The sequence below is a fragment of the Myotis daubentonii genome, chromosome 15 (assembly GCF_963259705.1).
Source record: "Myotis daubentonii chromosome 15, mMyoDau2.1, whole genome shotgun sequence".
In the NCBI taxonomy this organism is placed as follows: Eukaryota; Metazoa; Chordata; class Mammalia; order Chiroptera; family Vespertilionidae; genus Myotis; species Myotis daubentonii.
Genome location: NC_081854.1, coordinates 19,967,467 through 19,982,594, shown reverse-complemented (window position 1 = coordinate 19,982,594; position 15,128 = coordinate 19,967,467). Strand labels below are relative to the sequence as shown.

The 15,128-nt window shown below is 52.7% G+C and overlaps 1 protein-coding gene across 3 annotated transcripts in view; it reads left to right on the top strand.

Moving 5' to 3' along the window:
• The window catches only part of SPTBN4 (spectrin beta, non-erythrocytic 4), an 81,484-nt gene that overhangs the window by 36,646 nt on the left and 29,710 nt on the right, over positions 1–15,128 (top strand). For 2 of the 3 annotated variants that reach the window (XM_059666517.1, XM_059666516.1), the window contains exons 16-20: positions 2,365–3,115; positions 4,699–4,901; positions 9,131–9,221; positions 12,579–12,725; positions 14,397–14,660. In XM_059666517.1, coding sequence (XP_059522500.1) covers positions 2,365–3,115; positions 4,699–4,901; positions 9,131–9,221; positions 12,579–12,725; positions 14,397–14,660 — 1,456 coding nt within the window. Of the gene's footprint in view, positions 1–2,364; positions 3,116–4,698; positions 4,902–9,130; positions 9,222–10,495; positions 10,604–12,578; positions 12,726–14,396; positions 14,661–15,128 lie in introns of those variants that run through there. The other variant, XM_059666518.1, reaches the window with a different exon arrangement.

The following is a 15,128-nucleotide window of genomic DNA, read 5'->3' as shown; positions in this document are numbered from 1 at the left end:
AATCCTTCACGTGATTACTCAGTCTAGTAAGCGGAAGTCAAATCCAGTTCCGTCTGAATCCAGAGCTGGGCTCTTGCTTGTATTTATTTATTTATTAGTATTTCATCCTCACCCAAGGATATTTTCCCATGGGTTTTTAGAGAGAGTGGAAGGAAGGGGGAGAGACAGAGAGAGAAACACCGATGTGAGAGACACATCGATCGGTTGCCTCCTGCATATGCTCTGACCAGGGGTAGGGTTCGAGCCTGAAACTGAGGTATGTGCCCTTGACCTGAATCAAACCCGGGACCCTTCAGTCTGCAGGCCCATGCTCTGTCTACTGAGCCTAACTTGCTAGGGCTTGATCGCATTTATTCAGTCTTCCCAGCAACCCTGTAGGGTATAGATTACTCCATGTTAGAAAGGAAGAAACTGGAGCTCAGAAAGGTGAACACATTGGCCCACAGTCACACAGCAAATTAGAGAGTCAGGCTTAGATTTGAAGTTGGATTTGTCTGATTCCAAAGACTGTGCTCTTAACTGCTGTGCTATATGGTAGCTATATCCAGTGACTGTATAGCCTTGTAGCCTTGCCAATGTGGAAGCATCAGGGCTTAAAAGGATAAGAAGAATGTTGCCGCCTTTAGTGAGATTGTCTGCCAAGTGCTTTAGCCACGTGACCTCATTCACACTCAGTGAGATGGACATTATTATCCTGATTTTCTAGATGAGGGAAATGAGGGTCACAGAGGGAAGTGATTTGCTGAAGGTCCCATGGCAAATCTGGCCAGAGCAGAACTTGAACTTGGGTCCTAATCTCTGCCTTTGTGGCATGTCCATTCTGGAGAGGGCAGAGAGGTAACAAACTAATAAATGAACAAGCTATTTAGAGAATTGTCAGGATTCATGCCGGAGTTAGAGGATGGTGACCTGGCAGTTAGTGCGGCTGAGGCAAAGCCCTGAGTCAGAGAAGAGCTTGATGTGTTCCAAAGAGCATCCTCACTCAGTAACAGCAGCAAACAGGGACTGTTTGAAGCATTTCATAGATCAGAGCTCATTTGACCCTCACAACACCCCTATGAAGCAGGTGCTATGCTATGATTGTGTCCATTTTACTGATGGGGAAACTGAGGCATAGAGAGGGTTACTGGCCAAGGGTACACATCTCAGATCTGACTCCAGGCCACCCTGCTAGGATCCTATGCTTGTAACCTGGACCACACACCGTCTATGAAGGGGAACTCAGGCCAGAACAGTGTCATCACTTGCTCGAGGACACACAGCAGTACATAATTTTTCCATTAATTTATTTTGGAATAAAAACAGGTTTCCTTTTGCATCACTCTGTCCTCAGCACCTGGTTCATGGTACCTGATCAATTACTTTTCATTGAACCCAACGTATTATCTAATTTCATCAACTAGCACTTCCCACAGGGTTGATGTCTCAGCTGAGATGACTAATGGTGTGTGGACTCTTCGGTCTCAGAACCTCTTTACACTCTTACACTCTATAACCCTCTTTACACGCTATAACCCACTAAGCTACGTTATTTGGAGTCTTAACCCCAAATAATTTAATTTAGTGGGTTATAGCTATCAATATTTACTATATTAGGAATTAATGCCCGGTTGGTGTGACTCAGTAAATAAATTGAGTAATTTAAAAATTGCCGAAACCGGTTTGGCTCAGTGGATAGAGCGTCGGCCTGCGGACTGAAAGGTCCCAGGTTCGATTCCGGTCAAGGGCATGTACCTGGGTTGCGGGCACGTCCCCAGTAGGAGATGTGCAGGAGGCAGCTGATCGATGTTTCTCTCTCATCGATGTTTCTAACTCTCTATCTCTCTCCCTTCCTCTCTGTAAAAAATCAATAAAATATCTTAAAAAAAAATAAAAAATAAAAATATTGTCATCTAAAAATAATACTAAACCTATTATGTTAATTTTTTCATGAAAAAAAGCTATTTTTTTCAAAACAAAAGGTGTAGTGAGAAGAATGGCATTGTTTGACATTTTTGCAAATCTCTTTATTGTGGCTTAAAAGAAGGCAGCTGAATTCTCGGGTCTGCTTCCGTGCTGGGTCTTTGTCCTGCAGCCTCTGGAAAACTCCACTGTGCACCCTGGAGACAATGAGCGTGCAAAGGCAGATAGCGTCTTCGCGTTGTTATGAAGATAGTCTGACCTCGCTCAGATTTCATTTTGAGAACCGCTGCTCTAAGCAAATGTGCGGGTAGGGTTCCATTTTTACACGGGCAGAAACTGGGCTCCGTAATATAAAGTCTTTCCAAGGTCACACAGTGGCTGGGTTCTACCCTCGGTCCGTGGGCCCTCCACACCCACGAGGCGGCCCTGTCCCCCTCGAGCCACCCTCCTTCCCTTGGGCAGGTGGAACCGCATCGTGGAGCTGGTGGAACAGCGCAAAGAGCAGGCGAGCGCGGTGCTACTGGTGGAGAACCACGTGCTGGAAGTGGCCGAGGTGCGTGCCCAGGTGCGCGAGAAGCGGAGGGCAGTGGAGAGCACGCCCCGCGCCGGGGGTGCCCTACAGTGGCGCCTTAGCGGCCTGGAGGCCGCTCTGCAAGCGCTGGAACCGCGCCAGGCGGCCCTCCTGGAGGAGGCAGCGCTGCTGGCCGCGCGCTTCCCCGCGCAGGCTGCGCGCCTGCACCAGGGTGCGGAAGAACTGGGCGCCGAGTGGGGAGCGCTGGCCAGCGCGGCTCAGGCCTGCGGCGAGGCGGTGGCGGCGGCTGGACGCCTGCAGCGCTTCCTTCACGACCTGGACGCTTTCCTGGACTGGCTGGTGCGCGCCCAGGAGGCGGCGGGCGGTGACGAGGGACCCCTCCCCGGCAGCCTGGAAGAGGCAGACGCGCTGCTGGCGCGCCACGCGGCCCTCAAGGAGGAAGTGGACCAGCGCGAGGAGGACTATGCACACATCGTGGCGGCCAGCGAGGCGCTGCTGGCGGCCGACGGCGCAGAGCTGGGCCCAGGCCTGGCGCTGGACGAGTGGCTGCCGCACCTCGAACTTGGCTGGCACAAGTTGCTCGGCTTGTGGGAGGCGCGCAGGGAGGCGCTAGTCCAGGCGCACGTCTACCAGCTCTTCCTGCGAGACCTACGCCAGGCGCTGGCCGTGCTGCGCAACCAGGTGCCAGCTTGGGGGTTCACGCGGGTCCGGGTCGGGGTCCGAGACTGTGCGGAACTGACGCGACAGGGAAGTGAATGGAGGCGTGTGTTTGCGGGGACCATTGGGTTTGTGTCTATTGGAGGTGAGTGGAAGTGGGGAAAGTATCTGGTATAGATAGTTGCATGTGTGCATCATCCGGTGTGAACATGTGTGGGCATGCGTGTAACAGAATTTGAGGATTAGGATGGGAGGGCTGATGTCTTAGCTGAGGTGACTAACAGTTTGTGGGCCATCCTGAGTGAGTAATGCACTTGGCTGTTCATTGGAGTGGCTTCCTGTGTTTGTGACTTATCTGGAAGGAAATGGAGTATGAGGATGACTGGTGATGGTTAATGGGGTTCAAAAAAAAATCTTGGGGTGGATAATCTTTATCCTAACAGAGGACAGAGGGTAAAAACTATGGAAGGAGGTAATTCAGGCAGAGAGATTATTTGGATCAGTAAATGATTGTGGATCATGAGGTGTGGGTGCTTAGATTAGCAGATGATCGTATGGGGCTGGCAGCTTGCGGCTTCTCCGGAGGCGGGAACTGTGTTTGTAGCCTGAGAATCAAGTGTGCTGGTTCTCTGGGAACAGCCATCCAATTTCGAGATCATTGTGGCTTGGGAACCAAGTTTGGGATTTGGGCAAGATAGAACACCAGTTTTCAGATCGTCCAAGAGTAGGGCCAACTTCCGGGGATCAGTGGTGGTCACCTAGAGAAAGCTGACTTCGTGGGAGGATTATCTGGGGGGACAGACGGGAGCCCCTAGATCAGTGGTTCTCAACCTGTGGGTCGCGACCCCTTTGGCGGTTGAACGATCCTTTCACAGGGGTCGCCTAAGACCATCCTGCATATTGGATATTTACATTACAATTCATAACAGTAGCAACATTACAGTTATGAAGTAGCAACGAAAATAATTTTATGGTTGGGTCACAACCTGAGGAACTGTATGTAAAGGGCCAGAAGGTTGAGAACCACTGCCCTAGATTCATAGGGTTACTAAACATTGTAGCTGAGGTGGCCTTGAGAGACCCTTTCTGACCCGCGCCCCCTTTTTACCAGTTCCATCTTTATCAATTAACCAAGTATTTAAGTGCCTCCCCAGTAGGAGGCACTCCTGAGGGGCTGAGAACACATAAGGAAACAAAATACAAAATTCCACCTGCACATGGCTGGCATTCTAGTGTGTGTGTACATATGCGGGGGAGGAGACAATACATGAGTGAATGCATATATGATATTATGTCAGGTATATGCTATAAATGATAAAGCAGGGGGGAGGGATATGGCTGGGGTGGGGAAGGGTGATATTTCTGGCAGAGATCTGAAGAAAGTGAAGGAGCCAGCCATGGGGTTATCTGTAGGGACAGACTGCCAGACAGAGGGACCAGCATGAGCACAGGCCCTGGGTGGGGTGGGACCATACCTGATGCGTTTGATGCCAGAAGCAAGAGGGAAGAGAGCGGTGTGGCAACCCAGGCTGGCCACCTCTCCCATGTCCTGGAATGGGGGGCTGGGAGGTGGGGAGAGTATCTGACCTGTGTACCACCCTTCCCAGGAGCTGGCGCTGTCGGGTCTGGAGCTCCCGGGCACAGTGGAGTCGGTGGAGGAGGCACTGAAACAACACCGGGATTTTCTCACCACCATGGAGCTGAACCAGCAAAAGATGCATGTGGCCGTGCAGGCTGCGGAGGGCCTGCTGAGGCAGGGCAACATCTACGGGGAGCAGGCCCAGGAGGCTGTGGCCCAGCTGTTGGAGAAGTAGGTCCCTCAGTCCCAGGGGGAAGGGGAGGGGTGAGGAGGCCAAGGTTCCGCTCCTTCCTACCACAGTTTCTGCTTCTCTGCCCCTCTCTGATTTCTATTTAATTCTATATTGCTTTTCGATTTTATTTAAATTGACATTTTGTGAAAAGGTAACTAACTGGTGGTTGTCAACCCAAAGATACAAGAGGATATATGATGAAAAGTTTCTCTCCGGAGCCCTGCCCTCAGCCTGGGATAGCGGGGCTGGTTGTGAAAATGTTACCATATCTTCCTGGATGCCCCAAATCTGCCCTGCTGTTCTGGCCCCTCCCTGGGAACCCGGGACATCCCCGGATTCCTAGCTCATGGCCACACACAGGTCCTGTCCCAGCTTTTCAGATGGGATGGTGTCCCCTGCTATGCTGGTTGTCAAATATTGGGAATGAACACCGGGTGGTTCTCTAGGAAGTGGTATGCAGAGTGTGTGTTTGTGTGTCACTGTCTACCTGTCACCGCTGCCCTGTCTCTTAACTGTCCTTATACTAATCAAGCAAAGACATTTATTGAGCATCTACTGTGTGCCAGGCACTATTCTAGACCCTGAACAAAGCAAAACAAAATCTCAGCTTTTAAGTAGAGTCCTTTATAGGGTTTCCTTCAGATACACTTCCTTGTCACTCTCACTGTTTCTGCCCCTCCTGGTGACCCCAGCTTTCCCCTCTCTGCCCTGATCCAGGCTGGCAGAGGGTTCGGCGGCCCTCCCTGTGTCTTCTCATCTCTTTTTTTAAAAAAAATATTTTTACTGATTTCAGAGGAGAAAGGAAAGAAAGATAGAAACATCAATTATGGGAGGGAAACATTGATCGGCTGCCTCCTGCACGCCCCCAACTGGAGATCGAGCCTGAAACCCGGGCTTGTGCCCTGACCTAAAATCAAACCATGACCTCCTAGTTCATGGATTGACTGATGCTAAACCACGGAGCCACACCGGCGGGCATGTCTTCCCATCTCTTGATGGAAAGCACACCTGTTTACCACCATCCACACCCCAAGGCCCCAGCCTCCTTTTCCAAGGCTGGAGCTTTCTAAAGGAAACTTTTAAGGGGATTCTGGTCCTGAGGCCAAAAACTCATGATCCAGTGTCCCCCACTCCAGGCCTGACCCTTCTTTCGTCTCTTGTTTCTTTTTTTTGTTTGTTAATCCTCACTAGAGGATATTTTTTTCAAGCTTTTCAGAGAGAGTGGGAGGGAGGAAGGAAGGGAAAGAGGGAGGAAGGGAGGGAGGGAGGGAGAGAGAGAGAGAGAGAGAGAGAGAGAGAGAGAGAGAGAGAGAGACATCGATGTCAGATACACATCAACTGGATGCCTCCCACACATGCCCCGACCAGGCGGGGGAGGGGAGGGAGACCCCACAACCCAGGTACTTGCCCTTGACTGGGAAATCGAACCTGAGACCTTTTGGTGTGTGGGCCGATGCTCTAACCACTGAGAAACACCTGCCAGGGCTATCTCTCTCTCTTTTTTTAAATATATATATATATATATATTTTTTTTAAATGTATTTTATTGATTTTTTACAGAGAGGAAGGGAGTGAAATAGAGAGTTAGAAACATCGATGAGAGAGAAACATCGATCAGCTGCCTCCCGCACATCTCCCACTGGGGATGTGCACGCAACCCAGGTACATGCCCCTGACCGGAATCGAACCCGGGACCCTTCAGTCCGCAAGCCGACGCTCTATCCACTGAGCCAAACCAGTTTCGGCTAAATATATATTTTTATTAATTTCAGAGAGAAAGGGAGAGGGAGAAAGAGATAGAAACAGCAATGATAAGAGAGAATCATTGATCGGCTGCCTCCTGCACACCACCTACTGGGGATTGAGCCTGCAGCCCAGAGTCGAACCCGAAACCCTTCAGTCTGCAGGCTGACGCTTTATCCACTGAGCCAAACAAGCTAGGGCATGGGCTGTCTCTTATTTCTTGAGTGTCTGCTATATGCTGGGCCCTGCAGAACTGAGGAGGAAGAACCTGAAGGATGGTCATTCTCTGCTTCACTCTTCATCCCTTTTCAGTCATTAGTTGCTCCTTTCATTCTGTTGTTTATTCATTTATTCTTCAGCCAATTAAACAGGTAGGGTCTGTACTGTGTTCTGGGCCCTGTGTGGGGCAGAGCAGTGACCAGTATAGGACACGATTCCTGCCCTCACAGAGCTCGCCCACTGTCTGACAAGGATGGCCCAGTGATCAGGGCCAGGATGGGAGAACTGCAGGGGGGCTGTGTGAGCCCAGAGGGTGCATCTGCCTAAGGCTGGTGCTGGGTGAGGCTGGGAGCACAGCAGGAATTGAGACAGACCCAATTCTTGCACCCCTCCTCCCAGCTCCAGTTATTTACTGGTCTAGGGATGGCTTTCCCATCAGGTAGAAGTGATAAAACATCCACTCATGGAGGGAGGCATTACTGTCCACACACAAAAGTGGGGCACAGCCATGCAGAGTTGGGGGCTGGGGCCCTGGGCTGAGACAGAGTCAGATCCTAGTCCCAGCTCCGCCCCTCAGCCTGTGAGATTCTGGGCAAGTCACTTCGTCTGTCTGTGGGCCTTGCCTAGCCTGGACCCTGGCCCAGCCTGGGTGCCCGGTGCTGTCCTTATCTGCATAGTGCACATGAAGCTTAGAGAGGGTCATTCACTTGCCCAAGGTCACAGCCAGGAAGTGGCCCAGATGGGATTTGAACCATGCCACTTTTCACCCTCCAGGAGGTTTTCCTCAACCTGAGGACTCATGGTTGACATGTTGATGGGTGATGGCCTGGAGGGATTGATTTCAGTTCGTTTTCAGAGGCATTTGATCGGCTTCTGAGCTGAGTCTGGGCATGAAAAAGTCAGTCCTTTGCTTGTTTGTCTCTGGCCCTTCCTATGCTTTCTTCCAACCGTGCCCTGGCTCTCTGCAACTTTTTCTCACCTGCTCTGTCTCTTGGCCTCCAGCCTCGATCTACCCGTGCATCTCTGTGTCTCTTTCCTTCCCTCTCCCTCTCCCTCTCCCTCTCCTTGTTTTTCTGCCTTCACTCGCTCTCTCTCTCTCTCTCTCTCTCTCTCTCTCACACACACACACACACACTTTACCTTTGTTTCTGTCATCTCTTTCTCTGTCTCTCATTCATCCATTCATTCATTCAACAAATATGTATTGAGTACCTACCATGTGCCAGACTCTTTTCCTAGGCATTGGGGATACAGCTGTGAACAAAACAGACCAAAATTCCTGCCCTCATGGAATGACATCCTCCTGGGGGAGAAAGACAAGATAAACAAATAGCATACACATTGTGCTCGTGTTAAATGCAAGGAAGAACCATAAAGAAGGAAAGAAGGACAGAAAGTGTTGGGGAGTGGTCAGAAAGGCCTCACTGAGGTGACATTTGAGTAAATGTCTGGGAGAAGAGCATTTCGGGCAGAGAGGGCAGCCAGCCGCAGGCCACGGGGTGGGAGTGGCTTGTTCAAGGCGCAGTGAAATTAGATGCTCCCAGCCCCTCCACCAGGCCTCTTGGGCACTTTACCCTACACTGTGGGCCTGGGGCCTGGGTCAAGTCTGGTCAGTTCACTCAGGCCAAGGGTCCACCCTCCCGGTAGCTCCAGCCCCTCTTTTCCCCAGGCCCTGCTCTTTTCCCTCTACCCAACTCTGTTGCGTGTCTCTCTCTCTCTCTCTCTCTCTCTCTCTCTCTCTCTCTCTCTCTCTCTCCCCCCCCCCCCCCTACTGCTGCCTCTCTTTCTGTCTCTGGTAATAATACTGCTTCATTTCTTTCCTTTCCTTTTCCTATTTTCTCTCTACCTTGGTCTCTTTCTTTTTGTCTCTAGGTCTCTGTCAACCACCCCCCTTGAGGTCTTTGCTTATTTCTTTGTCTCTGGTCTTGTGTCTATGTGTGTCTCTGTTTACCTCTTTCTAGGCCTTTACAATCTCTCTCACTAAGTTTTCTGTTATCACTGTCTGTATCTCTTTCTTCCTAGATGTCTGTGTCTCTGTCTTTCTCTCTCTGCACCTCTCCACCTCTGTCCCTGGCTCTACCCCACTGATGTTTCTTTGCCTCTTCCCCTATTCCCACCTTGCTGTCTCCTCCCCCCTCCCCCTCCCCCTCCCCCTCCCCCTCCCCCTCCCCCTCCCTCTCCCTGCCAAGCCCCATGCCCTCCCTCACAGCCCTACAGCCAGTGCTCCCACTCAGGTTTTCCCCAGTCCCGATCTCCCCATCCTTAGGAGCCAAGAAAACCAACTTCGGGCCCACCAGTGGATGCAGAAGCTACACGACCAACTTGAGCTGCAGCACTTCCTCCGAGACTGCCAGGAGGTAGGAATTCCAGCGGTGCTGGGCACAGTGACTTCTTTCCTAGGGAGGAAAGTGCTCCGGGGCAGAGGGGCGGTGGGGGTGGGGACGCCCCGTCTAAGTGGGTCGCCTGGCGACTTTCACGCCAAGCCACCGGGAGGCACGCGGAGCCCTTCCGTGCGCATGCTCCGTAGCTTCCTCCCCCGCCAACGCGGGCTTTGGGGAAGGAGGGAGGGATCCCGGGAGCCCCTGGCAACGGTGCGCGCGTCCGCGCATTCGGGTCCCGCGGGATTGTGCGCCGATCTCACCTTCCCTTTCCTCTGGTGATTTGCAAGGAGCGCGCTGCTGCCTGCAGGAGAGAGGAGCGAGAGACTGGAGGGGGTGGGGGGAGCGTGAGTGGACCAGCAGCCCGGAGCGCAACTTCGGTCACAGATGGTCCAGAAACAAGCCTTTGCCCCTTTAAAAGCGTCCAAGAATCAAGCTCTGCCCCCTTAGAGATGATCTATACACCCATAAGGATCGCCCCAAATCAGATCCCTTCTCCAGTCATTAGAGAAGGTTCAGGAGTCACACTGCTTCCCCCTCCGCCCCCTGCATCCCATAGAAACGTTTTGGATTCTGGCCACATTAGAGATGGCCAGAGGTGGCCCAGGAAACACTTTTGTAACCCCCATACAGAGATGGTTCCGGCCTCATTCATCCACCTGACCCAGAATCATTGCCCTCCCCCCACATGATGATCCAGTACCTAGTTTCCCCCAACCAAGAGCTAGGCCCTGATCCCCCCATTGAAGATGGTTAAACTGTTCTCTCACGTTTGCAACCCCCACTCCCACATAACTGAAGCTTATTAGAGATGGGCCTGGGCCTCAGGAAGCCCACTGGAAATGGATTCAGGAACTCCCGGCCCCTGTCCTTCCCACTGGATATTATTCTGGACTGAAGTTTTATAGATGTTCCACACCCCTCCCCCTCCTCTACCCTGTGACCGAGGTATCCCGGAGTCTGAGCCCCTTCCCATTAGAAATGGCTCAGGAGCCCATCCCGCCCCACCCTATGCTCCCCCCCTCACATAGACCCCGCTCCCGACATTTCATTTGGTCCAGCAGTTCCTCCCCCTTCTCATGGTGAGAAGGTTCTGGACCAAGTAGCAATCACCTGAGAGGGCACAGAACCCCCACCCCCATGTTCCTCCACCCCCAACTGGGGCCCTGCAAGGAGGCTGGCATGGAGGCAGGCAGGGGGCGCGCGCGGGCGGGCGCGCTGCCGCGGTGCGCGGGCGGAGGCGGGGGCGCGCGCCCGCGAGAGCCTCTGTCGCCACCGCTGCCGCCGCCGTTGCAGTGAAGGGGCGACAGCCCGCCCGCCCGCCCGCCGCAGGGACCCAGCCAACGCCGACGCCGCTTCAGGTCTCGGGGGCGCCGGGCGTGGGGCGCGGGGGCTGATGCGCGCCCCCGTCGAGGCGGGCGGGGGAGGGGGCTTGGGCGCGTGCTCGCCCTCCGGGCCGCGGGAGGGAGGGGCGCGGGGGCGGGTTGGCGGGACGCCAGGACCCTAACCCTGCGCAGGCACAGGGACGCCAGGAGCTGTCCGCGGTGCTGCTGCGGGCGGGACTGGGAGAACGGGTCCCAAGGGACCGAGGCAGAAACGGGGGGACTTTTAAGGATACTCTTGGGGTAGTGTGGACTTGTCCCGGGGGTTAGGGCGGTCTCAACCTCTCTAAGGTGCTCTCCTTTGGGTAATGGGGAATCGGAGATTTTTTCCTGGGGTTGGGAGACTCACCCTTTGGGGTTTTTTTCCTAGGATCTTTCGGGATCTGTATTAGCCTTAGATGACGGGGCGACTCACATTTGCGGGGGTCTGCCTTGGACGATGAGGGTCTTGGACTTGCTCTGGCTTTGAGAGGCTCTGGTTTGGGGGGCTTTCCCCAGGTTGTTGGGGACTGTCTTTGCCCTTGGTGATGGGGTCAATCACTTTTGGTTGCTTTACCTTGATGACAGAGTACCATGTCCTTCAGAGGCTGTCCTCACTGCGATCTGTGCCTCCATTGGCAAACTCTTACCGTGTGTGGGAACCGATGAATTGAGTCAGGGGTTTCCGCCTTTGCCTTGGCTCTAGTGTATGTGCGTGTGTGTGTGTGCGCGCGCGTGTGTGTCTGAGGCTGTCCAGGACCCCTGGGGAGCATATGCTCTGGGGACGAGGAGTGGGGTTTGGCCAGTTGGGGATTTGTCCTTGGCTATGACTGCATTTGCCTCCTGGGACCGCTGAGCTAGAGTCCATGTTTTTTTGGTGGTTTTTTTTTTTTTTTTTTTTTTCTGGCAGGAGGGAGGAGGAGGATCTTGTGACTGGGGGGAGGTGGAGAAGGGGGAGGAGCAAACATTCTCAGGTGCCAGTTTTGGTCATGAGTGGGGAGGTTGGGGCTTGGGGCTCAAGTCTTATTTGGGAGCTCAGAAAGCACCCTTGTGATTGGTCCTGCTCGGGTAGTGAGAGGGGCCCACTGAGTCCTTGCATTTTGCATGACTGGTTTTGTTGGTGAGTGGGGAGACTAGAACTGCCGTTAGTTAGGGAGTTAGCTGTCTGGGGAGGTTCTATCTAGTCCATGTTGGGGAGTCTGAGCCTAGCTTTTAGGGTAGATTCATTTGGGGAGCTAGTAGGCACCCTGTGGCTTGCATTGGGGTTGACTTTGATAGGGGGCTAGGACTGGTTATGATTTGGGAGAACTGTGGTCTTGGATTGGATCCTCATGGCCAGATTTAAGGAGTCCTGTGGGCTCATTAAGGAGGCTGGATATGAGCTGTGGGGGATGGGCCTGCCCCAGATTGGAGGGCTAGTTTGGAGGGAACTAGACTTGGCACTAATTGGGAGATTGTTTAGGGATTCAGCTGGTCATATTGGGGGGTAGGGGGGCTGGAGCTAGGTATGGAGGCTTCATTTGATACCCTGAGGAGTGGGTTGGGATCTTGAACTGGTCCTTATTGGAGGTGGCTGAGACTGAATCAAAGGGTCTAAATGTTGCTGTTGGTGGGGGGGTGGGGGTGGCTCCGGGGGCTGAGTTGAAAATGAGCTAAATTAGCTTGGAGGACTTGGGCGTGAGTGGGACAAGGCTGACTGGCTCAGGAGCCCTGCCTTGGGGCTTAGGACTTATGGGGAAGGGTTGCCCTGAGGGCAAGGGGGATAAGGACTGGGGCATTCTGGGGACCCTTTCATCCTCCCTCCCTCCCACCCCCGCCACACACATGCATATAAAAGCTTCACTTGCAAACATTTTCCATCCCTTCCTCCCCTGCCCCAAACCTAGCAGTCCTGGCCCTCAACTTGGGACTTCTGGAGGGGATGAGAATTATGCCAGGTTGGGAGAACCAACTGAGCCCCTCCTCCTGTCCACAGCTGGATGGCTGGATCCATGAGAAGATGCTGATGGCTCGCGATGGCACACGGGAAGATGGTCACAAGCTGCATAAGAGATGGCTCCGGCACCAGGCATTCATGGCCGAGCTGGCTCAGAATAAGGAGTGGCTGGAGAAGATCGAGAGGGTGAGGATGCAGAAGGTCCCTCTTCCTGTGCCAGGCGCCAAAGGCCCCCAGGAAGCCCACTTCTCACCACCAGCCTGCTGCTGTCACACCTGTGAACTGGTTCAGATCATTGCCATGTTTGCTTCTAGCTATGTGGCCTTGAGCAATTCGTGTAACCTCTTTGAGCCTTGATCGTCCATTTGTAAAATGGCAGCTTCTCTTCTGAATGGTGCCCATACCCTCCTAGCTTTTAAATATTAGGGAGGGGAAAAGTAGGTTTACATTTGTTCCTAGGGAAAAAGACATGCAGGTTATGGTTGCTACAATAGCTTTATTTACCTAGAAGATAAATCATAATTGATACAAAATAATAACAATAACAAGACAAATAATACAAATAAATAATAAAATAATGAATAAAGAAATAATAATACAAGAAGAAAAACCGCATACTCACAGCTATAAACCTACTTTTGCCCACCCCTGTGTTTCCCCTTTCCTGCAGCCTCCCCCAGCAGGCTTCCTTCCACACCTTTTGGAGCATCTAGGATAGAGCATCAAGTAGACAGGCTGGGGCAGCCCTAGGGAGCTAGGGTTAAAGTGGACTTTGCATTCCTACAACCCTGGGTTCTAAATGTGTCTGTGTGTGCCTGTTCCCAGCTGTGTGTTGGGGAATTGTGTTAATCTCTTTGAGCCTCAGTTGGCTCTGCTTTAAAATTAAGAAAATAATGAATATAGCTACTTCTCTGGGCTCTTGTGCACATAAAGTGCTTAACACAAAGCCAGGCACCCAGGAGCTCTAATTGCTCTGGTATTGTTATTTTTAATATGCTCTAGGCCAGTGGTCTGCAAACTCATTAGTCAACAGAGCCAAATATCAACAGTACAACAATTGAAATTTCTTTGGAGAGCCAAATTTTTTAAACTTAAACTATATAGGTAGGTACATTGCTATGAACTTAATTAGGGTACTCCTAAGGCTTAGGAAGAGCCACACTCAAGGGGCCAAAGAGCCGCAGTTTGCCAACCACGGCTCTAGAACTACATATATTGGAGTTTGACTTCAGTCTTGGTGGGACCCAGGCAGATTTTTGCTCCAAGGCTCAACCCCCAAAACTACCCCCTATTCTGGCTGAACCCCTAGACCTGCAGCCCTGGGTATCCCCACTCTTCTGACTCAAACAGAGACACCCAGGTGGGCCTTAAACTCTTAAGTGGCCATAGGTGCCCCCTAAATGGTGGCACACGGCAAAGCCACTCTTCTTGACTTTGAGTTTAATGGAAGTTCTCTCTCTCTCTCTCTCTCTCTCTCTCTCTCTCTCTCTGTCTCTCTCTCTCTCGTCTTTTTTATGGCCCTCTACCCATGTTTCTGAACTTATGGGACTGTCTCTGTGGCTATCACTTTATGACTGTCTGCCTGCTCCCATGTCTCTGTGCCTCTCTGTCGCCCTCCCCACGCTTCTGTCTATCTGCCTGTCTGTCTTTCTCCTTGTCTCTCTTCCCACAACTTGGCTTCTTTAATCCCTTCACCTATCTCTACATCCACCCGTCATGTCTGTCTGTGTGTCCCCAACTCCTTCCCGCTCTCTCCACATCTCTCCCTGCATCCCGTCCTGTTGCCCCCATACTTTCCTGTCCCTTCCCACCATCCACCCCTCCCCCTCACTTCCTGACTCCCACTGTCTGGGGCAGGAGGGCCAGCAGCTGATGCAGGAGAAGCCAGAGCTGGCCGCCTCCGTGCGGAAGAAGCTGGGCGAGATCCGACAGTGCTGGGCCGAGCTGGAGAGCACCACCCAGGCCAAGGCTCGGCAGCTCTTTGAGGCCAGCAAGGCTGACCAGCTGGTGCAGAGCTTTGCTGAGCTGGACAAGAAGCTCCTTCACATGGAAAGCCAGCTGCAAGACGTGGACCCTGGGGGGGACCTGGCCACCGTCAACAGCCAGCTGAAGAAGCTGCAGGTAGGGCCTGGCTGACCCGTGGGGGCTTTCTGTGCCACAGTGGGGCCTGAGCCGGGTTAGACTTCGCTCGAGGTATTTCAAACAGAGGGGATTTAAGACAGGGACTTCTTTCAATCGTGTTAGAAGAACTGGGAACAGAAAGGGAATACTGGGGCAATCCAGCTGGTAGTAAGTGTTGGAAGCAGCTAGGACCCCTAGGGCGTGGAGTACAAAGGGGAGAGCAAGGATTCAGAGCCAAGAAGCAGTGGGTGAATAACTGGTACACCGAGGGTTTCACAAGACCCGGACACCCGCTTCCTGGATCGAGAAACCAAGGCCCAGAGGGAGGGGACTGGCTGTGCACCGAGTAATAATGACGTCTGTGTAGTGCTTCCTCGCCCGGTCTCCCAGCCAGCTCTCACTGACACCTCCCACCAGCCCTCGGAGATTGGTACTAGCATATCCCCCACTTCACCCATGGGGAAACAA